At 38.2% G+C, this 24991-nt stretch overlaps 1 protein-coding gene across 4 annotated transcripts in view; it reads left to right on the top strand.

Moving 5' to 3' along the window:
- Positions 1–24991, top strand: part of LOC150076271 (uncharacterized) — a 695145-nt gene that overhangs the window by 438264 nt on the left and 231890 nt on the right. For all 4 annotated transcript variants that reach the window (XM_090388135.1, XM_090388136.1, XM_090388134.1 and 1 more), the window contains exons 8-9: positions 673–766; positions 22430–22529. In XM_090388135.1, the coding sequence (XP_090244261.1) occupies positions 673–766; positions 22430–22529 (194 nt within the window). The remainder of the gene's footprint in view (positions 1–672; positions 767–22429; positions 22530–24991) is intronic.

The following is a 24991-nucleotide window of genomic DNA, read 5'->3' as shown; positions in this document are numbered from 1 at the left end:
ATAGCATTAGAAGTGGGGGCTTGTGAACTGCAGATCTTGGTAGACCATATGAGGTGGGAGTGTAGGACAGAAGTAGCCAAGTAGCTTTGGCAAGAGAATAAAATGCATGACTAACATTTGGACAAGAAGAAAATTTTATACTCCTAGCCTGTTCAGAATAGAGTTTGGATTAACCTGTCAGTGGACTATTAATAAGTCAGATGTAGAAATGAGATCATGACACTAATACCCTCTAAGTTAGCAATTAAGAGATTCATTTTCATCAAAGGTAATGTCTAATCTCCATTGTCTGGCTAACTCAACTCACCTTACCTCACCTCAATTGAACATGAGTGGGCACTTGATATGTTAATTATTATTGCTTCACCATACCTCCTGTGATGCTCCAGCTGGAGAAGACCCTCAAAAAAGGGTAGTCAAGAATCCTCCATGGGTTCTTGGATAACTTGATCAGCTCAATAATCTTGTTACGTGAAATTTTTCTGTAAGTGATAAGAGTTGTATGAATTGCTGCTGATTACACTGCTTTTGCTAAATTCATTTATAAAAATGTTAAGGTCCTTTAGTTTTAATAAACTGAATTTTTGCTTTTTGTTTATCATCAAATTGTTTTGAGTATTATAGCATCTTAACCAAAATACTTGGATGTTTATTTATTATAATCTCTTCCAGGAGAAAAAATAATCAATGCATCTGATGAATTGTGGAATTACAGGGCAGAAGAAGCTGCTGATGATGATGATGCTGCATTAGATGCTATCAAAAGGTATTTTTGACATTTTTACAACCAGTAATAAACAAATTTTATGACTTTAAGAAAAAAATCATTTCTCTGTTTAGGAGTTTAAAATGGAAAAAGTAAAGGTTCAAAATGAAAAGAAAAAAAAAATTTCCTGCGATTTCTAGAAAATGAATTTCACAAATGTTTTCAGTCAAAGGAAGCTGTCTATCATCTCCCATAGTGAACAGTCAGAAGGAAAACTACATACCCAGTTGAAAAAGTTGGCAATCCATAAGATGGGAGTTTGTTTACTAGACCTTTATGATAAAAACACAATTAAAATTCTTAGAAATGTCAAGGACAACTGACTGAGTATCATCAACTATTTTCCAACAAATTTATTCAAAGATAAGTAACATGGCCCCAGGGGCTCACTTTTTTTTATGAAAACCCCAAACACGAGAGGTATTAGAACCTATAGTACTTAGTACCGTGCTTGGGTTGGCGGTTGAGAAGACGAAAGAAGATGTTTGTTGACATTAGACTTGAACTTCTGTAGACTGTAATTTTCAGAAAATACGTATGAAGGAAGGTTGTTCCAGAAACGGCAGTTGAATGAATAAACAAGGAAGATGAAAAATTGGTTCTGTGAGTTTGAAGTTGGACAGTAAATAGATGTTTGCTAGTGGTGACACGTGTTGAGACTGTTTTGAAAGAGAGAGCGGGAATTATAGAAGCCAATTCAGAAGAACAGTGCCCATAGAAGTATCTGTAGAAAAGGCATGCAGCAGAAACAGAACGTCTATGAGACAGCGAGTGGAGAAACTCTGTTAGAGAGGAGTAATTAATTAACCTAACTGCCCTCTTCTGAATGGAATCTAGAAACTTGAGAGAGGTTTGGGGGGGCACAATATTCCATGGTAGGGCAGATTTGCGATTTGTACAGAGTGAACAGCTGTTTGGAAGAAAAGTAACGCCGAGAGCGAAAGAGAAAACCAAGTTTTTTAGATGCAGAGGAAGCAATATTTGTAATGTGCTTGTGCCAAGAGAGATTAGAAGTCAGGGTAATCCCCAAAAGAGATATATCATTTTGCCTAGAAATTGGAGTGCCACCAAAGATAAGCATGGGAGCAGAAGAATCCTTTTTGCGAAATATAAGACAGGACTGAGTTTTAGAAGGATTGAAATCAACTAAGTTGGCTTTCCCCCACTGGAGAATTACCTGGTGATTGGCCTTTAAGGAATTGGTAGCGGATATTCGAGAAGTTGAAGCTGATTCAGCAGGGCAATGTTTTTCAAAATGGAAAGTGGAATGCAATGTGCTATCATTGGCAAAACTATGGATAGGATTTTCAGTCAATGGAAGAAGATCATTAATATATAAGAGGAAAAGAGTGGGGACACCAGCATTAGAAGTTAGAGAGAGACAGAAGAAAGAGAAGAAAGGTGAGTGATCAGAGAGTTTTCTCTCTGATTACTCACTGAGGGTGAGTGCTCAGAGAGAAAACTGGATAACAAATTACAAAAAACAGTTGGCAAACCATAAGATGGAAGCTTGTTTAGAAGACCTTTATGCCAAACATGATCAAAAGCCTTTGAGATGTCAAGAGCACTGCTTGTGCTTCACCGAACTTTTCCGTTGAATTTGTCCATAAATGGGTAACATAAGCCAGAATATCACTGGGGGATCAACACTGACGGAATCCATACTGGTGATCGTTGATCAGACGGAAGGGTTCTAGGTAGTTTACGAGTTGGCGGTTAATTGATTTCTCCATTACTTTAGAAAGAGTAGAATTAATGGTTAAGGTAAAGAAAACCAACATGAGAACGACGAGAAATGTCGGATAACTTGCGGGGAAAATTAGTTTCCCAACACTGGACTCTAGCGCTGCACGCTCGGTAAACAGACGGTAGGTGTTATCGTTCTGGAGCCGAAATCGAGAAGGATATATTGATTGACAGGTAAGCGTGGCGAATGATGAAATGATTGGTGGTGGGCGCAACAGACGATAAGCTACTGTGTAGTCATTGGTTGGTATTATAATGTGTATTTATGAGTAAAGAATGGTGCATAATAGTTTTGTGATGAACGGTAAACAGGTAATAGTAGCGATGAATCTTTTAAAGATGGAAGAAATTTGTAAGGAAATTAAAACGTTGGTTGATTTTTTGATGAAAACTAAATTAATAAAAGTTTCGTTCTGTTCATTTTTATGTTCTCCATTTATGTTTTTTTCTCATTATTAAAAGCAGATTTTTAGAGTATATGTGTGTTTTTACTATACTGTTGATTTAGGTTTGGTTACGAAAAAAGGAAAAGGTTTCTTTACTTTCCATTATATTTCGTAACCTGATCTTGAATGGTAGGTTAGGAAATAATAGAAAAGGTTTCTTTATATTTTGTGACCTAGGTTAGGAAATAATGGGAAAAGAAAGAAAGATTCTTTATATATATATATATATATATATATATATATATATATATTTTTTTTTTTTTTTTTTTTTTTGTATAGTTTAAGTACAATTAGTAAAATAGGTAAGATATATAAAATTAATATATTTCATATTGGATAAGCTGGTAGCTACTTAACCCTATAATAGCCATAACTGGTCCACGAGGCCAAACCTAGTAAAGGATGATCATTAGTCAAAGTAAAATCCTATTTTGCTTCATTATACTTATGATATACCAGGATCTCTTTCTATAAGGGATGGGAAGTTATGCTCCCGGTAAAGTCCTACGTACAATTGTATTATAGCTTTTCCTTTATTTTTAACTTTTTACTATCATATTCTATTTTTCTTACCTCATGAACTATTAGAGTAATTCGAGGGGGATTGATGTACTATTGCTATTCTTAAACCTTGAATCCATTCTCCTTATTTTAGCGTTTCCTCCTTTGGTACTTATTAATATGATATTAATTGAAGGATATTGGTTCTCTTTTATTACTCTTCTTCCTTAATATTTGCTTTTGCTAGTTTTTCTATGTGTCTTAACTATCGGTCGGGCTAAAGTCATCCAGCCTGTTAACAACTAAATTATTTTCTAACTTTAATTATACTTATCCATTTATCTCATAAATTACCTTTTGACCATGTTAAACAGGCAGATGATATCAGAAACTGATAGCTGGGTTAATTGTAGGGGGACATATTGAAAGGGTTAGCCCTTGAAAAAGTCCCTTTCAATGTGTCCCATGACTGATTGACTTGATATATATTATTATTTGTTTTATTTTTACTTTTACTTTGACTAATGATCATCCTTTACTAGGTTTGGCCTCGTGGACCAGTTATGGCTATTATAGGGTTAAGTTTATCCCTATCAGCTTATCCAATATGAAATATATTTATTCTATATCTTACCTATTTTACTAATTGTACTTAAACTATACAAAAAAAATATATAATAAGACTGATGAAATGTTCTATCTAGATATGTATAGATGGCATTAATCAGTTCTTGTTTAGTTTACTTTACATAAGATATTTATTAATTTTTTATATTTTATATATATATAGATAGATATAGTGAATAGCTATTGAAGTTTTGATTGACGTTATGATACGTGTGTATCCGCACAAGTGTCTTTAAAAATAAAAGTACAGTAATATTTTGTTAATAAACAATTTATGCGCTAGTCCACCCATGATTCTAAAGAAAAAAGGTTAGGTTATCCCCCCACTTCGGAAGGGGTTCAAGCTCCCATGGGATTCAAGTGATTGAGATTCTATCTAGGTTGGCATTCGAGGTGAGCGGACACACTTCGTCAGGGCTCCTCAGTTAAGTGGATTACTGTTGGTTAGTGCTTTTAAATATTTGATTTATTTAGATATTGTTGGATTATTTTGTTATAGGTTTTCCTGTAACAGTTTGATTTTAATAATATTATAGATATAATTTTTTAAAGTTAACTTTCAGTGATATTTATTTAATTTTATAATGGTAGTTACGAGATCTGCCTTAAACACATCACAGGGTATCGTGACTCACACAGAAATAGCCGATGGCGATTTCCAGGTGAGTCATGATTTAATCCGTTGTGGAACCTGTAGAATGTTTTCCAAGGTCGACCTGGTGACTAATCCTAGCTCACCTGGGGATTCTTTTCTTTGTGATCGATGTAAGGAGTGCACCAATCTTAAATTACAATTTGGTGCACCGATGGAACAATTTGAGTCCCTGAGAAAACGGATGCTTGCCCTCAAGAATAATGCATCTGGGAGCTCGTCAGGGACTCAAGACTCCAGCAATCTACCAAGTGATGCACACCCGATTCGGGCCTCAAAACAGAAAAACCAAGTGCAAACTACTCTGGCTAAAAAGGACATTGTTTTGTTAGGAGACTCCATTGTCAGGGAAATGGGGAATATTTTTTGTAATAAGGATAGGTTGAGTAGAACCAGGGTATGTCTGCCGGGAGCAAACTATTAATGATGTCATCAACAAATTGTCAAATTTTAAGGGGGGTAAAGAGAATATTATTATTCATGTGGGGACTAATGATATTAAACGTACGCAATCTGACGATTTGTTGGAAAAATACAGAACCATGCTGAGGAAATGCTGCGAGCTAGGCCATGTCTGTGTCTGCAATTCTGCCCGGACATGATAGGAGAGATTATATGTTAAAAGCCTTGTGGATTAACTCAAGACTTGAACGACTCTGCAAGGCTTTAGGGGGGAAATTTCTTGTCAGCATGGCCCACACTTGTAGGTAGAAGGAATTTGTTTTGTAGAGACGGGATACACTTAAACTAAGGTGGTGCAAAAGTTTTTGCCAGTATTATTGAGGATACCTTAAAGGTTCAGGGAAACTGCTAGTTAGCGAGGATGTAGGTAATACTGACAAGCATTTATCTGATAATATTGGTCAAAGTAACTCTTGCACATACCTCAAGAGTTCTTATCTGTTACCCCAACTGGATGTATTATCTGGATATTCTGGGGACAAAAACGTTTCACATGAGTGGGTAGCTAATGCCAGGGAAGAGAGCCTGAAAAACTTCGAGGGTTGTGTTAGGGTTGTTAAATATACAAGAACAGTAAGTGTTAATTGTTTATACAGTAATATTAGAAGTGTTATCAATAAAATGAGCAAATTCGAACTGCTGGTTAAAACAAGTAACACGGACATAATAGGGCTTAGGGAGACGTGGTGCCACCCGGAAATTGGGGATGAGGAGTTTCAGTACGGCTTGTATAATGTATTTAGGAAGGATAGGGTAGATAGAAGGGGTGGTGGGTTAATGCTTCTTATCAGAAGCAGCCTGAGTGCGATGATAGCTTTCCCGGATTCAGATGTTTCACATGCTAGTATAGAATCTGTATGGTGTGAGATAGTTGGAAACAAAGGTATGTGTGTAGTAGTAATCTACAGACCAGGTGATTGTGAAGATTATGACAAAAGCCTCTACATTCAAATGGAATGGGCAAGTAAGCGTCAATGTCTTATTATGGGTGATTTCAATTTGCCTCTAATTGATTGGAGAAAATGGGAAGGAAACTCGACATGGGGAACAAAATTTTTAAATCAACTAGATGACTGTTATTTGTATCAATATGTCAAGGAAAGTACTAAAGAAAAGAATATCCTTGACCTCATCATCACCCATGTCTGCCAGGGGCAAAGGTTGATGACGTTGTAGAGCGGATATCATCTTTTAAGGGCACAAAAGGTGATATAGTTGTATACGTTGGCAATAATGATATTAAGAGTAGGAGACCGGCGGAATTACTTCACAAGTACAGGTCACTGTTGAAAAAAAGTCGTGAATTAGGGTAGAATTTGAAAGTGTCTGCAATTCTGCCCAGACACGATAGGAGGGAGTATATGATGAGAGCCCTGTCGATCAATTTGGCCCTGGAAAGATTGTGCAAGGCTCAAGGGGTAGAATTTTTTTTCAGCCTGGTCTGTACTTGTTAACAGGAGAGACTGCTTCTACAGGGATGGGATACACTTAAATAGAAAGGGTGCAAGAATGTTTGCTTATGCTATCGAGGCAGTGTTAGGTGGGTCGGAAAACTGCTAGATTGGGGGGATACAAGGACTAATAGATTAACAGTAGCCACTGGCAGAGATGAAAGTGATTCTTGCACTGCTTCTATTGGAATGAGCAGCAGCTTGGAAAATAAGATGCAGGATATTTCAGAGACTGCTGGGAGTCATTGTGGTACAAGTAAACACATAGGTTGTGTTAGGGTAGCTAAGAAAAAGAACAGGTGCATGTATACTTGCGTGTACACCAATGCCAGGAGTTTGGTAAATAAATTTGATGAATTTGAAGTATTACTCAAAGCATCAAAGGTGGATATTGTTGGGATATCAGAGACGTGGTGTCACACAGATATAAGTAATGCAGAACTGGAATTAGGGGAGTACAACATCTACAGAAAGGATAGGAAGGGAGGAGGGGTTATGCTATTAGTTAAGAAACACATAAAATCCAAGGAAGTGAAGCCAGTCGACATCGCTGGACAGTGCAGTGTCGAGTCAGTTTGGTGTGACATAAGCATTGGGAGATCAAAATTGAGAGTAGGAGTGTGCTATAGGCCTAATGACTCTGATCAGTATAATAAGAAACTGTACAGGGAAATAGAGTGGGCCAGTAAAACAGAGAGTCTTATAATGGGGGATTTTCATTTCCCAGATATTGACTGGAATTTGTGGGTTGGTCACACACACTAGCAAGGCTTTTGTGGATTTATTGGATGATTGTTTTGTAAATCAGCATATTCGGGAAGCAACTAGAGGGAGCAATACTCTTGATTTGATTATCAGTAGTGATTCTTCATGCATTAAGCATCTGCAGATATAAGAACCACTAGGTGGCAGTGATCACAGTGTGCTGAAGTGGGAGTTACTCAAGGAGGTAACTACCATCAGGGGTAAAGGGAAGAGTTATTGCTTTCATAAAGGCGACTACAATGGTCTGAGACAGTATTTAAATTCTATACAGTGGGACCAACTGATGATATTACCAACAGCAAACTCAAAATGGGAAGCATTCAAAGAAATTATCTTGGAAGCTACTAGGCTTTACATACCAACTAAGAAATATTGTTCAAGGTTCAGCCCTAAATGGATATCAGATGAACTATTGAGACATATGGCAGAGAAGAAAAATGCATGGGATACATACAAATTAACATGTGACACAGAAGCCTATGATAGATATAAGTTGATCTGTAACCAAGTTACAAAGGAGGTTAGGCAGGCGAAGGCAGATTACGAGAAATCTTTGGCAAGGGATGCAAAGAAAAACAGCAAGGAGTTCTTTACTTATGTAAACTCTAGAAGGAAGGATATGAATCAGATTGGTCCAATTGATATCAATGGTTCAATTGTTCATGATCCTGCTCAGGTAGCTAACAAACTAAATCAATATTTTGATCTGCATTCACACATGAGGAGTTATTCAGGAAGGGGAATGCCATAGATGGAGAAAACAGTGGCAGTGAGCTAGATGATCTTGAAATAATTGAGAGTAAAGTGGAGGAGAAATTGTTGAAGATAAATACAAGAAAGGCAACTGGAGTGGATGGGATCTATCCAGTTATATTAAAGGAAGCAGCAAAGGAAGTTAGCAATCCATTAGCCATAATTATGAGAGCTTCCTTGGACTCAGGGGAGGTACCCACAGACGAGATGTGAAAATGTAACGCCAATTCACAAAGGAGGATTAAAGGTTGACACAAGTATTTATATACATGTGATTTTAACTTCTGTTCCAGGAAAATTAATGGAGCACTGTTTAAAGAAGCACTGCAGGATCATCTTGACAAGAATTCAGTTATAGGTCAGACACAGCATGGTTTTGTTAAGGGAAGGTCTTGCCTGACCAATATATTATTATTATTAATAGCCATATGGTGCAAGGAAGCCTGAGGCTTATGCTGCACCAGGAAAAAAAAAAATTCCCGAGTTACTCTGAGAGAGAGAGTCAAAAGTAGAAGGGAATCACCAAGAAAGAGAAGAGAAGAGAAGAATGATGATATCCAGCTCAGGATCCTGGGTGTGCCAAGCCCATACTCACCAGATGTGAGCCCCCGGGGTGAAATTTGATTGGATACTATGATGTAGTCACAAAAGAATTGGTTGCATGGAATAACTTTGATATTATATATTTGGATCTTAGAAAGGCTTTTGATATTGTTGCACAAATTGGAGCAGTGTGGCATTGGTGGCAAATTATTGCTATGGATAAAGGGATGGTTGAGTGGCAGAAGACAGAGAGTGGTAATTAATGGACAATGCTCATCGTGGACTAATGTTATTAGTGGAGTCCCTCAGGGAACAGTGTTGGGTCCATTGTTGTTTTCTGTATTTATAAATAATATTGATGATGGTATATCAAGCTTAATGTCCAAGTTTGCAGACGATACAAAGGTTGGCAGGGTTGTTAAGGACGCTACTGATACTATGCTGCTGCAACAGGATCTGGATGAGCAGATGGGCTGAGAGGTGACAAATGAAGTTTAACATCAACAAATGTAAAGTACTACATATGGGAAATAGCAATCCCAGAGCAACGTATCAACTCTGTGGTACAACACTGACAGTGGTAGAGAATGAAAAGGACCTGGGGGTAATTGTGCAGGCAGATATGAAGTTCTCTGAGCAGTGCAGACGGGCTGCAAGAGTAGCTCCTGGTGTCTTATCAATGATATATAGGAATTTTTCTAGCAAGGATAGGGAGTTGATTATTCCCTTGTATAAGGCAATGGTCAGGCCGCACCTTGAGTACTTTTGAGGCCTCATTTCAAGAAGGATGTAGAGCTGCTGGAACAAGTACAGAGAATAGGGCAACAAGGTTAGTGAATGGAACGAAGGGTTGCTCTTATGAAGAAAGGCTTAAGTTTTGCAAATTACAGTGTCTGGAGACTAGGCACCGGCGAGGTGATCTGATAGAGGTGTACAAAGCCTTGAATGGTTTTAGCATGCTCAATGCTGATTGGATACTGCCTCTTGCTCAGAATAATCACCTGAGAGGGCATAAATTCAGATTGAGAAAAGAGAGATGTAGGATAGACGTGAGGAAATTTGCCTTTAGCCAGCGGGTGGTTGGTTGGTGGAACAGACTTCCATCCCATGTTGTGGAAGTTGATAGCCTAACTAAATTTAAGGCTCAGCTGGACAGGTATTTCGAACGAACGGAGGGGTGAAGTGAAAGGGTTGTTTTTTTTTTTGGCTGATGCTGCATAAGCTTGCTTTCTTGCATCATATGCCTCTACTAATGCTAAAAAATGCTAATGAATCAGATGACATAACAGGGCTGACAGTAGAGGAACCAGTAGCAGGAAGTGATCACGGAGTTCTACGGTGGATGATGATGAGAGAGGTAGCAGCAGTAAAAGGCAAAGGAATGGGTTTTAATTTCAGAAAAGGAAATTACGATGCCTTAAAGTACTACATGGCCTCTATTAACTGGGTAGATATCGCGCAGAGAATAAACACATTTGAACTGTGGTATGCTTTTAAAACATTAATCACAGATGCCTTGAATGTGTATATACCATTAAAAAAATACTCCACGAGGAGGGTTCCAAGTTGGATGAATAGTGAAGTTGCCACATTACTTGAACAGAAAAGGGTGGTGTGGAAAGGTTACAGAGCAATAAAAAGTACTGAAGCCTATAACAGCTACAAGGTGATCTGTAATAGAGCCACAGAAAAGGTTCAACAGGCAAAGGCAGTTTATGAGAAACCACTAGCAAACAGAGCAAAGAGGGGGAGGGGATAAGGAATTCTTCACATATATAAATGCCAAGAAGAGCAAGACAAACCAGATCAGACCTTTACGTAAGGGAAAGGGGATAGTAATAAATACACCAGCTGCCATTGCAAATGAACTCAACAGTTATTTTGCATCGATATTTACAAATGAAAAGCCTGTTGTGGCAATGGGAAATTGTGGGAGCGAAGTTGAAAAATATGTAATTAATGATATTGAAATTTCGCAAGATTATTTAATGAAAAAACTTTTCAGCCTACAGACCAGTAAGGCTCCTGGAGTTGATGGAATATATCCCATAATCTTAAGGGAGGCGGCAGGTGAGTGCATTGAACCATTGAGGCTAATTAAGCGAGCATCACTAGACTCTGGGGAGATTCACTTAGATTGGAAAAGTGCCACTGTATCTCCCATACATAAGGGTGGCTCTAAAAGTGAAGTGGGAAATTATCGACCTGTCAGTCTGACTTCAGTGGTAGGGAAAATCATGGAGGCAATGATCAAGGGTGGAATTCAGAATCATTTGGATCGAATTGAAATTCTCAAGGATACCCAGTATGGTTTTGTAAAGGGAAAATCATGTTTAACAAATCTGGTTCACTATTTCGAAAGGGTCACTCACGAGCTGGATTTAGGGAATAATTTCGACATTGTTTATTTAGATTTCAGCAAAGCTTTTGACTCAGTCCCACATGAGCGGTTGCTTTATAAGCTGGAACAGGTTGGAATCACTGGGAAAATCCTTAGATGGATAGAAGGATGGCTTCAGGGCAGGAGGCAGAGGGTTGTGATAAATGGCTATTCCTCAGATTGGGTTGATGTAAGAAGTGGGGTTCCCCAAGGATCAGTATTAGCACCACTGTTGTTTTTAATTTTCGTAAACGACATTGATGAAGGGATAGAGGGCGTGATGTCTAAATTTGCAAATGATGTTAAAATTGGTAGTGGTTAATGATCACTGTGAAGCTGAGCTTATTCAAAGAGACCTAGATAGACTTTAGGAATGGTCAGAAAAATGGCAGCTATGCTTTAATCCAACAAAGTGCAAGGTATTACATCTTGGAAACAGTAATCCCAAAATAACTTATTCACTTGGTGGAATTCAACTAAACCCAGTACTGGAGGAAAGGGACTTGGGTGTTACGATACGGTCAGACATTAAATTCTCTGAGCATTGTAAACAGGTTGCAAGGAAGGTCCATGGTGTCTTATCGATGATCTATCGAACTTTTGCAAGTAGAGATAGGGACGTGATAATCCCATTATATAAGGCTTTTGTTAGACCACACTTGGAATACTATCCAAGAATATTGGAATACTGTACACACTTGGAATACTCGATAGAAAGATATCGAGCTTCTTGAAAGGGTGCAAAGACGGGTAACTCGCCTGGTGATATCGGCAAAAGGGCGTCCTTATGAAGAAAGACTTTGAATATGTGGATTGCAGAGTTTGTAAACTAGACACCTTAGAGAGGAGATTTGATTGAGGTGTTTAAGGCTCTGAGAGGCATCAGTAAAATGAATGAGGACGATGCTAGAACTAGAGGACATAAATTCAATAAATGATGCTAGAACTAGGGGACATAAATTCAAGTTACGGGAGGGAAATGTTTAGATTGGACTGCAGGAAATTTTTATTTTAGCTAGCGAGTTATAAATTACTGGAATAAGTTGCCTACATGGGTGGTAGAGGCTGACAGTTTGGGGAAATTCAAAGATCATCTGGATAGTACCTTCGGGTCAGGGAAGCGCAGAGGATGATATGTTTAATTTCCTTTTTTTATTAATTATTATTATTTATTTATTTTTTTTTTTTTATCATTGTTTTGTTCGGTTTTTTTTTTTTTTTTTTTTTGGCTGGTGCAGCATAAGCCATAGGCTTTCTTGCACCATGCGGCTAATACTAAGTGGAGGTAACCTGACCTTTTTTCACCATTATGGAAAGCGTTCATTAGAGCAAGTTACCATTAGTGCTACTAAACCAATGTTGTCGTTTGTTCTGTTCATGCACCAATCAGCACATCGTTTGCCACACTTATCTGTCAATCAATATATCGTTCTCAACTTTGCTCCAGAGTGATAACAACTACCATCTGCTTACCGAGCGAGCAGTGCTAGAGTGTCATATCGGGAAACTAATTTTCCATGTAAGTTATCCAACGTTTCTCGTCGTTCTCGTGCTGACTTTCTTTACCTTCGCCTAAGTAATTGCAATGGGACAATAATTGGATGAGAGGAATTTGTCACCCTTTTTAGGAACTGGCTGGATATTAGCAAATTTCCTAGCAGAAGGAAACACAGCTTTGGAATAAGAAAGTGAAAAAAGGCGGCAGAGAACAGCAGTAAGTTCAGGAGCACAGGTTTTGAGAACAAGTGGAGAAATACCATCAGGACTGGAGCTTTCTTAGCATCAAGATTCGTCAAAATCCCTCTGACATCCTTTTGATGTAAGACCACAGGAGGTATTGAATAGAGCCTGAATTGAATTTATCCTTTGCTGAAGCGACAACAGAATCATCTGGTTTTGACAGAGGTGGGAGCAGAGATGGGCAAAAGTTGCGGCCAAGAGACCAGAATGCTCGGCTACCATTAGGGCAAGAAGCAAGTTTTCTACTCTTAACCTGTTCACAATCTAATTTGGACTGATTAATAACTGCTTTACAATTGTGGCGAGCTTTGGTGTAGGCAGGAAATGAAACTGAAGAATTGGAAACAAGCCAATTATGATATGCAACATTCCTCTCTTGAACAGCCTTAGCACATTTATTGGAAAACCAAGGTTTAGATAAAGGATGAGATTTTAAAGTTGAGTGTGGAATAAAGGATTCCATTCCTACAAGAATAATTTCATTGACAGGATCTGAGCAAACGTTGACATCAGAAGTTTTGAAACAGTAGTCCGACCAAGGAAAAGAAGAAAATAAATCTCGCAGGTCATCCCATTTAGCATTCTTGTAATGCTAAACAATACAAGGTTCAGAATAGCCTGAGATAAAGGCTCCATTTGAGAAGAGACAATCACCAAGTTGTGATCTGAGGTACCTAAAGTACCACGCACTTCGAACGTGTACTTAGAAGTGTTGTTTGTGAGAAAAAGATCAAGCATGTTGGCTGTATGGTTAGGATTGTCCGGTATTCTAGTAAGTAAATGAACAATCTGTGCAAGGTCATTAGTAATTGCAAAGGCCTCAGCATCTCTACCAGCTGGGTCGGTGTGACTAGAAAACAGAAGCCAGCTGGAGTTGTGAACATTGAAATCACCAAGGAAAATTACCTCACTGTTAGGAAAGTTGGACTGGAGGAAGTCAAGTTGCAAAGAGAGGAAGTCAGAGCTCCAAGTGATTAGTGGAGTTGGGAGAACAATAGAGACAACAGATGAATTTGACACAGTGAGGTAGAGAGTTTTTAAGCCAGAGAAGATTGAAAAGAGGAGATTCCAAATTACCAAGTCTCTGACAGGGCATATCAGAATGGACATATGCAAAAGTACCACTTTTGAGGCGAAAGGAATCATACAGCGAATAATTTGGGCAACTGAGATGAGTAGTAATTGAATCAACTGATAACTGCGATTATGTCAGAAAAAGTACATGGGGTTTGGCAGACTGCAAGTGGAAATGGACATTGTTGGGATTAGAACTGAGACCACGTATATTTGTAAAATGGACTAGGAAGTGTTGTGGAGGTTCAGATCTTTCCACAGATCAGCTTACTCTATTAGTTTGACAATTCATGGTGTATTCAATAGTAAGAAAAAGTGGGGGGGGGGGGGGCATGCTGTATGAAGGAATGAAATTTTTGGATATGGTTTACACATGGTAAATATATATTATATCCAGGTCCTTGACATAATGTGGCCTTGACAATGTCCCCCCCCCCCCCATACACACTACTCAGACTCCCTCCAGTCACTATCTAGCATAGTAGAGGTAGCAAGATTATACACTAGCTGATCCAGAAGCCTCCTAAAGAGTTACCAATAGGTTTGATCCAGTCCGGTGTCCTAACTAGCGCCGACCTGTGAACACCATTTTAGAGCTGTACCCTTGAAATGTAAGGAAGATTGGATCTCCCATGATGTTCATCATAACCTCAAAAGTCATCAGTCATACTGCATGATGGAAGAGATGGGGAAGAGTTGACTGGAACTTAGCTCTGGAGAATAAACATGGGTTCCACCACTTCAGGCCTCCAATAAGCAGTGGTGGTATTGCACCGGTTGATGAGAGTCATCTATCACCTAGTATTGCCTGGTAACACAGAGGGGTGGCATTCCTCCGTGTGGTATGAGTGCCACACCTCGACTCCTGCTTGCGTTGGTTCACACCTGGGCAGTCACTCACATCTGGTGAGTATATATTGGCTTGGCACCCCCAGGGTCCTGAGCTGGATATCATCATTCTTCTTTTTCTTGGTGATTCCCTTCTCTCTCTCTCTCTCTCTCTCTCTCTCTCTCTCTCTCTCTCTCTCTCTCTCTCTCAGGGGTAACTCATAAATTTTTTTTTTGGCTGGTGCAGCAAAAGACTCAGGCTTCCTTGCACCATAAGACTAATTATAATAATAATAAGAAGAAGAAAGTTAAGCATAAGAAATTATGTTTAGCTGAAAATTAAGTTAAACATAAGAAAGGCAGTTGGGATGGATGGGATCTATCCAGTTGTATTAAAGGACGCAGCAAAGGAAATAAGCAAACCCTTAACCATAATTATGTGAGCAGGGGAAGTCCCCGCAGACTGGAGATGTGCAAATGTATCTCCAATTCACAAAGGGGGGATCAAAGGGTGACATGAGTAATTACAGACCTGTTAGTTTAACTTCTGTTCTGGGGAAAATAATGGAGTCACTGGTTAAAGAAGCACTGCAGGATCATCTAGACAAGACTGCAGTTATAGTTCATACAAAGCATGGATTTGTTAATAGGAAGTCTTGTTTGACCAATTTGATTGGATACTATGATGTGCCACATCAAAGGAACTGGACACAAAAAATAGTTTTGATAACATATGCTTGGATTTTAGGAAAGATTTTGATACTGTTCCATGTGGAAAACTACTGTACATGTTGGAGCAGTACAGCATTATGGACAAGGTCCTACAATGGATAAAAGGATGGTCGGGTGAGAGAGAGTGTAAGTTTTCAGATGATATGAAGGTTGGCAGGGTTGTTAATTTCCGTAATGATAGTATTCTACTGCAGCAGCATCTGGAAAAGTTGAGCAGATGGGCTGAGAGGTGGCTAATGAAGTTTAACATTGATAAACGTAAAATACTGCATATGGGTAGCAGTAACGCCAGAGTAATCTATCAACTGGGAGGTACTACACTCAGGGTAGTGGAGAATGAAAAAGAATTGGGGATAATTGTGCAGTTAGATATGAAGTTTTATGAGCAGTGCAGACAGGTTGCCAGAGCAGGTCATTGAGTCTTGTCAATGATATACAGGAATTTTGGTAGCAGGGATAAGGAGGTGATTATCACCTTGTATAAGGTAATGGTCAGGCCACACCTTGAGTACTGCGTACAGGTCTGGAAACCTCATTTTAGGAAGGATGTAGAGTTGCTAGAATGAGTACAGAGAAGGGCAACAAGACTGGTGAGGGGAACAAAGGAGTGTTCTTATGAAGAAAGGCCTAAGTTCTGCAAATTGACATGTCTGGAGACTAGGCACCTGCGAGGTGATCTGATTGAGGTGTATTAAAGCCTTGAATGAATTGAGCAGGATCAGTGCTAATTTGATACCTCTGCTTCCTCAGATTATGAACCTCGGGGGCATGGATTCAAATTGCGGAAAGACAGTTGTAGAATATATGTGTGGAAGTTGCCTTTAGCCAGCGGGTAGTTGATTGCTGGAAAAGATTTCCATCTGTTGTTGTGGAAGTTGATAGCTTTGCTTTCAACTTATTGAACTTTTTTTTTCAACTTTCAGCTTATATTTTTTTTTGCTTGATTCTCAACAAGCTTGCTTTGTTGCATCATATGCCTCTGCTAATGCTGATATATTATTATATTGGAGGATGGCATATATTATTACACTGATGGAATCCATCTTGGTAATGACCAGTCATTGGAAGTTTCTGTATAATAGAAAAGTTGTTGTTGTTGATGGATTTCTTCATTACTTTGAAAAGAATAGTTATGTGTAATGGGATTAATCGGAGGGAAGTAAATTGTCACCATTTTTAAGTACTGGCTGAGTGTGAGCCAATTTCCATGCAGAAGGAAACATACCAGTGCAATAAGAATGTAAAAGAAAAAAAAAGAAAAAAAAAAAAAAGTAACACAGAACAGGAGCAAGCTCAAGAACACAGTTTTGGAGAACAAGTGTGGAGATATGCCATCAGGTCCTGGAACTTTCTTGGTATCAAGATTATTCAGAATTCTAATATCCTTTTTCTGTCTGAAGACCATGGAAGACATTGAGTGTATTGGGTTAGTAGAAGTGGCTTATCATGATTATTGATAAATGAGTTAGAACAAAATTAGGATGCTAGTAAGTTTGTTTATTTTTAACTGAAATGCAATAGAACCATCTGGTTCTTTTGCATTTCATTTAAAAATCTGAACCTCTATACTCCAGTCAGAGCCTGGAGTATAGGTGCCTCCGTAGCCAGGTGGGAAGGAGCAGCAGTGCGTAGCACACACTTCTTGATTAGACCGGGGTTCGAGTCCGTCACCACCAAATACGGAGGATGCGGAAAGGTCAGGGAATGACCACCGCATATCCCGGAGCAATATGGCCTTAGTTGCTAATGCTCCTAAAACCAAATAACAATAACAGCCTGGAGTATAGAGGTACAGAAGCTGTGGCCAGTATCTTTGGGAAGAGATCAGAATGCTTTACTATTGTTTCGATAAGAAACACATTTTCTGTTCACAGCCTGTTCAGAATTGAGTTTGGAATGCTAATGGGATCTTTATTATTCTTCTTAAACAACACTTATAAGGCGACATAAATTTAAATTGAAAAAAAAAAAAAAGGTAGGGGGGAGGGTGCAGAATAGATACGTGTAAATTTTCATTCATCCAGAAAGTAACTGATTGTTGGAATACACACTTTCTACTGGCATTATAGCAGTCAGTAATTAGAATAAATTTAAAGGTTTGGAACCCAGCTGAAAATATGGATGAATTGAACAGGTATTTTACATCTGTCTTTATTGAAGAAAGACCCTTCATGCTGAGAAGAGGCTTGCAAATGAGGGTTAGTCATATGAAATTAATGATTTTGAAATTACAGATTACTGTTTATTTGAAAATCTTTTGAGCATAAAGGCAGGCTCCTGTAGTTGATGGCATATACAGTAATTTTGAGGAAGTCTGCCAGGAAGTGTATTGAACCATTGAAGTTAATTATGAGGGCTTCTTTGGACTCAGGAGAGATTCCTATGGATTGGAGAAGTGCCAATGTATCACCAATTCATAAAGGTGGTTCCAAGAGCAAAGTTGGTAACTACAGACCAATTAGACTGACTTCATTGGTAGGGAAAATCCTAGAAACAATAATTAAGAGTGAAATCTAAGGACATTTAAATAGATATGGCATTCTGATTAACACACATGGTTTTCTTAACAGAAAATCATGTTTTAACTAATTTAGTGTGCTATTTTGACACAGTTACTCTTGAACTGGATGTAGGGAACAGCTTTGACATAGTTTATTTGGATTTTAGGAAGATATTTGACTCAGTCCCTCATAACAGGTTACTGTATAAGCTAGAACAGGTTGGGATTACTGGAAAAATTCTAAGATTTCTGGGTGATTTCAGGGCAAGAAGGGAGGGGATTATACTTAATGGGGATATTCTTTATACTGGTGTCAAAAAGCACCGTTCCTTCAGGATGACTTGAACATGCTTCAAGAATGGTCAGAAAAGTGGTGGCTATGTTTTAATGCAGCAAAATGCAGTCTTATCCTTGGGGAATAGCAACCCCAAAATAAATCATACACTTGGTGGGGCTGAATTAAAAACATTATAGAGGAAGAAAGGGATCTGGAAGTTACAATACAGGCAGATATGAAATTTTCTGAGCAGTATAAACAGGCAGCCAGAAAAGCCTATTGTGTTCTATCAATTATTTATTGAACATTATCCTTTCGAGATATGGAGGTCGTAGTCCCACTGTGTAAGGCAATTGCAAGACCACATTTGTAATACTGTATTGAAGTATGGGGACCTCAGCTGAAAACAGATATTGAGCCTCTTCAAAGGGTCCAAAGACAGGCAACTTGCATATCACTATTGGCAAAAGGGCGACCATATTGAGGAAAGACTCCATATATGTGCTACAGAGCTTGGACCAGGCACCTCAGATGCGAGATGATTGAAGTTTATAAGACTCTGAGAGGGATTTGTAAAATGAACAAAGAGGGAATTTTCACTGTTAATGAAAATTCAAGAACTTGGGGAGGCAGATATTCACATTACAGGGAAACAGACATTCACACATGAGTAATTATTCAGTGAGGGGAATGCCAGAGGTGTATTCAACTCTGGCAGTAAGCTAGATAATCTTGTAATAACTGATAATAAAGTGGAGGAGAAATTGTTGAAGATAAACACAAGAAAGGTGCCTGGGGTGGATGGGATCTATCCAGTTTTATTAAAGGAGGCAGCAAAGGAAGTAAGCAAACCCTTAGCCACAATTATGAGAGCTTCCTTCGACTCAGGGGAGGTACCCATAGACTGGAGATGTGCAAATGTGACCCCAATTCATAAAGGAGGATCAAAGGCTGACACAAGTAATTATAGACCTGTGAATTTAACTTCTGTTCCAGGAAAATTAATGGAGGCACTGGTTAAAGAAGCACTGCAGGATCATCTAGAGAGACTTCAGTTATAGCTCGGACACAGCATGGTTTTGTTAAGGGAAAGTCTGACCAATTTGATTGGATACTATGATGCAGTCACAAAAGAACTGTATGCAGGGAATAACTTTGATATTATATATTTGGATCTTAGAAAGGCTTTTTATACTGTTGCACATGGAATACTGCTGCACAAATTGGAGCAGTGTGGCATTGGAGGCAAATTGCTGCTATGGATAAAGGGATGGTTGAAGGAGAAGACAGATAGTGGTAATCAATGGACACTGCTCATCGTGGACTAAAGTTATTAGTGGGGGTCCCTCAGGGTTCAGTGTTTTCTGTATTTGTTCATTATTGTTTTCTGTATTTATAAATGATATTGATGATGGTATATCAAGCTTAATGTCCAAGTTTGAAGACGATACAAAGGTTGGCAGGGTTGTTAAGGACACTACTGATGCTATGCTGCTGCAACAGGATCTGGAAAGGTTGAGCAGATGGGCTGAGAGGTGGCATACAAAGTTTAACATTGACAAATGTAAAGTACTATATATGGGAAACAGCAACCCCAGAGCAACGTATCAACTCTGTGGTACTACACTGACAGTGGTAGAGAATGAAAAGGACCTGGGGGTAATTGTGGAGGCAGATATGAAGTTCTCTGAGCAGTGCAGATGGGCTGCAAGAGTAGCTCATGGTGTCTTGTCAATGATATACAGGAATTTTTCTAGCAGGGATAAGGAGGTGATTATTCCCTTGTATAAGGCAATGGTCAGGCCACACCTTGAGTACTGTATACAGGTCTGGAGGCCTCATTTCAAGAAGGATGTAGAGCTGCTGGAACAAGTACAGAGAAGGGAAACAAGATTAGTGAATGGAACAAAGGGTTGCCCTTACGAAGAAAGGCTTAAGTTTTGCAAATTACAGTGTCTGGAGACTAGGCACCAGCGAGGTGATCTGATAGAGGTGTATAAAGCGTTGAATGGTTTGAGCATGCTCAATGCCGATGGGATTCTTCCTCTTGCTCAGAATAATCACCTGAGAGGGCATAAATTCAGATTGAGGAAAGACAGATGTAGGATAGATGTGCGGAAATTTGCCTTTAGCCAGCGGGTAGTTGGTTGGTGGAACAGACTTCCACCCCTTGTTGTGGAAGTTGATAGCCTAAATAAATTTAAGGCTCAGCTGGACAGGTATTTCGAATGAACAGAGGGATGAAATGGAAGTGGTTTTTTTTTTTTTTTTTTTTTTTTTTTGTCTGATGCTGCATCAGCTTGCTTTCTTGCATCATATGCCTCTACTAATGCTAACAGGTTTAGATTAAATTGTAGGAAGATTTCTTTAGTCAGAGATTGCTGGAACAGGTTGCCTTCACAAGTAGTTGAAGTTGACAGCTTGAAGGTCAACTGGATGGTTACCTATGTGAGGAGGGAAGCATACAATTTGTATTTTCTCAGTTAACTGGGTCCCCCCCCTCTCATCCGGTGCTGCAAAAACCTGTGGCTTCCTTTCACCATATGGCTATTACTATCACAAGAAGGAATAGGGAAATGAAGTAATTAAAAAAAAAAAAAAAGTCATTTTATTAGGGAAAATGAGATGAGTGGCAGGTGAGAAAATTAATAATTTGAGAATATGCTAAAAAAAGAATGAGATTTAAAAGATTTGTAAGTGAAAATAGAGACTGTGCATATTTATGAAATGAATTTGGAAATTTTTGGGAGGTATTTTTTTTTTATTAGATTATCTTATCCCATTTGTTTGACCTTTCATGATTCATTTAAGATAAAAAATTGGGCATAGAATTTAATATGAAGTAATGAAATTTTTAGACATGCTGTAGTATGAATATTACATAAGCCAAACTTCTTCACAAACCATGGGATTGACCATTTCCTCAGTCTTCTTCAGTCTTGAACTGACTGGATAGTGACAATGAGATCATTTAATTATTGGTGGAAGCATCCTAAAAGCTAACCTGTGAATATATTAATATAAACTGTACCCTCAAAATGTAAGGAATGGTTTCCCTATTTTGCTTATCATAAACTCTATGGATATCACTCATACCATAAAACTGTATTCTGGTGTGCAAAAATGATGTGCTGGCTGCTTCAGTAAACAAAGTGGTGGTATTTCACTGAGTGATGAGAATTATTTACTGCTTCAGGAGGTTGGCTTGTGGGACCACACTTCAATCCCTTGTCTCCCTTGGTATATTAGGCATTTATGACAGATTGATTTAGATTGCAACATGTAATTAGTTATAGAGTTCAGCAGGCTTATCTTTGGTAACATTTTGGTGTTAACTTATTTGGAGGCAGGCATATCACTTAGGTTATAGTGCATCAATCCTTAATGGTATTATACTTAATGCAGTATTGTTGTATATTATGTCTGTATAAGTATGCTGTGAATAGTAGATCTACAGCATTATTATTATTTTTTTTTAATTGGAGAAGTATATTCAGGAAAACATTCTTTGGTTACACCTTAAATTTTATTTCCTACATGTTCACTGTGTGTTTGAATGAGATAGACAAAAAAATATATATACAGATATATATATATATATATATATATATATATTTTTTTTTTAATTTTTTTTTTTTTTGGATGACAAGAGTGCTTTTACTAAAGGTATTATTTGTTCCTGTTATTCAGTAATGTCTGAATAAAGAATAAAATATAAAGTTTGCCATTTTCAACTATTTCATGCCTTTTATCTCCCCACCTTCAAAAAATCAAATAAAATAAAACCTGAATGGTGTATAAAATAAACCGTGTGCCTGGTTTTGGATATCTTTTTGACTGATAGCAGGTTAGGAATTTCTCTAGCCTCTGATTGGATGTAAATCCAAACCTCTCCAAATATCTAAGTGGTGAAACCATTATAATCTCATAGAAGATTGTCTTTGATTTTAATATTTCAAAAAATCACTTTGTTAAAAAGTAATACACACATGATAGAAATCTTTGGTTACTTTTAACATGTTGAAAACAGACTTAATTTTTATTAAATCAAATTTTTAAAATTCAATTGTGCTTTAGTTGTAAATATACATTTCTGATCCTCACATATTTTTTCAGAGAGAGGGGGGGATTTTAAATTTTATATACTTCCTTTTCAAGAATGTTTTTAATATAACATCTCTTTCAGAGGGAGAATTAAAAAGACAGAATACAAATCCAAGTTTAGACCATTCTCTGCATATACCTATGTCGATGGAAGTTGGAAGAAATCCACAAGGCTTATTAAAGTTAGTGTCATTTGTTTTGGTAAAATCATTACCAAGGTTAAATTATTCCTAATAATTATTTGAATTCGTTTTGTTTCATATTCTGAGAGAGCCACCTAGCCAGATTAAAAACTTTGTTTTCAACTTATAGACACAGTGCTTCATTGTCTATATATAGTGTTCCTAAAATTTATTGCAACATGGCATTTTTTAAACAAATCTTTATTTCACTGATAATATTTAAATTTCAGCCAAAGTTGCATGACTTTTTAATTATTTCTGCCAAAGTTACATGATTAATATTCATAGGGCTTATTGTTTGGATGTGAGAGAAGAAAAAAATCGCAGAAATATGAAAAAAAGCACTGCACATGAAAGTTGCAGTGCTTTTTTTTTCATATTTCTATAATACCTTCTTCAAGATATGTCAGGCTAGTGTTTGCCACCTGGGTGTTTAGAATACTGATGAACTAATATTCAGATCTCATTTTCAAGTCAAGAAGACCCAAATTTCAGTGAAGTCTGGTCATTCTGCAAAAACAAGATCCTCTGCTTGAACCTTCAAGCTGGTGGGACTGCTGTCAACCTTCAATATATATATATATATACCCAATGCATAAAGCATGAAACAGTACACCTAGTATATTGTATGTGACCAATCATGTATAAACCAAAGTTTGTTTGTTTGTTATTTGGTTTTTAGGAGCATTAACAATTAAGGCCATATTGCTCCTGGAATATGTGGTGGTCATTCCCTGACCTTTTTGCATCCTCCGTATTTGGTGGTGATGGGCTTGAACCCCGGTCTAATCAAGAAGCGTATGCTATGCACTGCTGCTCCTTCCCACCTGGCTACGGAGGCGCCATATGAATCAACGTAAGCAGGGTTGGAGATTTTACATCTGCATCACACTGCCCCTCTGTGTCACCAGTAGATACTAGATGGTAGCTGACTCTCATCATCTGGTACAACAACACCACCACCACTTTGCTTATTGGAGACTATAAGTGGTAGACCCACATTTAGTCTCCAGAGTTAAGTGCCAACAGAACTCCATCTCTTCCATCATGCATTAGCATTACTATTTCTTATATCATGCATTAGCATTACTATATCTTATATCATGCATTAGCATTACATGATGGAAGAAAGCAAGCTTATATACCATCAGCCAAAAAAAAAAAAAAAAAACACACACACACCCTTCTCATTTCACCCATCCACTTGCTCTAAATGTTTGTCTAGTTCTGCCTTGAATCTGTTTAAGCTATCAACTTCCACTACAGATGGAAGTTTGTTCCAGCAATCAACCACCTGCTGACTAAAGGCAAACTTCTGCACATCTATCCTACAACTGTCTTTCCTCAATTTGAATTTGTGCCCTCTCAGGTGATTATTGTGAGCAAGAGGAAGAATCCTATCAGCATTGAGTATGCTCAAACCATTCAAGGCTTTATGCACATCAATCAGATCACCTCACAGGTGCCTAGTCTCCAGACACTGTAATTTGCAAAACTTAAGCCTTTCTTCGTAAAAGCAACCCTTTGTTCCATTCACTAATCTTGTTGTCCTTCTCTGTACTCGTTCCAACAGCTCTACATCCTTCTTGAAATGAGGCCTCCAGACCTGTATACTGTACTCAGGGTGTGGCCTGACCATTGCCTTATACAAGGGAATAATCACCTCCTTATCCCTGCTAGAAAAATTCCTGTATATCATTGACAAGATGGCATGGCTACTCTTGCAGCCCATCTGCACTGCTAAGAGAACTTCATATCTGCCTGCACAATTACCCCCTTTTCATTCTCTACCACTGTTAGTGTAGTACCACACAGTTTGTGTTACTCTGGGGTTACTGCTTTCCATATGCAGTACTTTACATTTGGCAATGTTAAACTTCAGTTGCCACCTCTCAGCCCATCTGCTCAACTTTTCTAGATCCTAGCGTACTATCATTAGTGTCATTAACAACCCTGCCGACCTTCGTATCGTCTGCAAACTTGAATATTAAGCCTGATATACCATCATCAGTATCATTGATGAATAAAAAAAAACAACAATGGACCCAACAGTGAACCCTGGGGGAATCCACTAATAACATTAGTCCACGAAGACAGTGTCCATTGATTACCACTCTGTCTTCTCCCACTCAACCATCCTTTTATCCATAGCAGCAATTTGCCTCCAATGCCACACTGCTCTAATTTGTGCAGCAGTCTTCCATGTGCAACAGTATCAAAAGCCTTTCTAAGATCCAAATATATGATATCAAAATTATTCTTTGCATCCAATTCCTTTGTGACTACATCATAATATCCAATCAGATTGGTCAGACAACACTTACCCTTAACACACCCATGCTGTGTCCGAGCTGTAACTGAAGTCTTGTCTAGATGATCCTTCAATGCTTCTTTAACCGCCGACCGGGCTAGCCGGGTATGTAAAGTACCTGCCTGGCAACCCAAAGGTTGCGGGTTTGATT

The sequence above is a fragment of the Mastigoproctus giganteus genome, chromosome 13 (assembly GCF_048544385.1).
Source record: "Mastigoproctus giganteus isolate SK-2022 chromosome 13, ASM4854438v1, whole genome shotgun sequence".
Classification (NCBI taxonomy): domain Eukaryota; kingdom Metazoa; phylum Arthropoda; class Arachnida; order Uropygi; family Thelyphonidae; genus Mastigoproctus; species Mastigoproctus giganteus.
The sequence above is the reverse complement of the archived record's forward strand: the minus strand, read 5'-3'. Positions and strand labels throughout refer to the sequence as shown.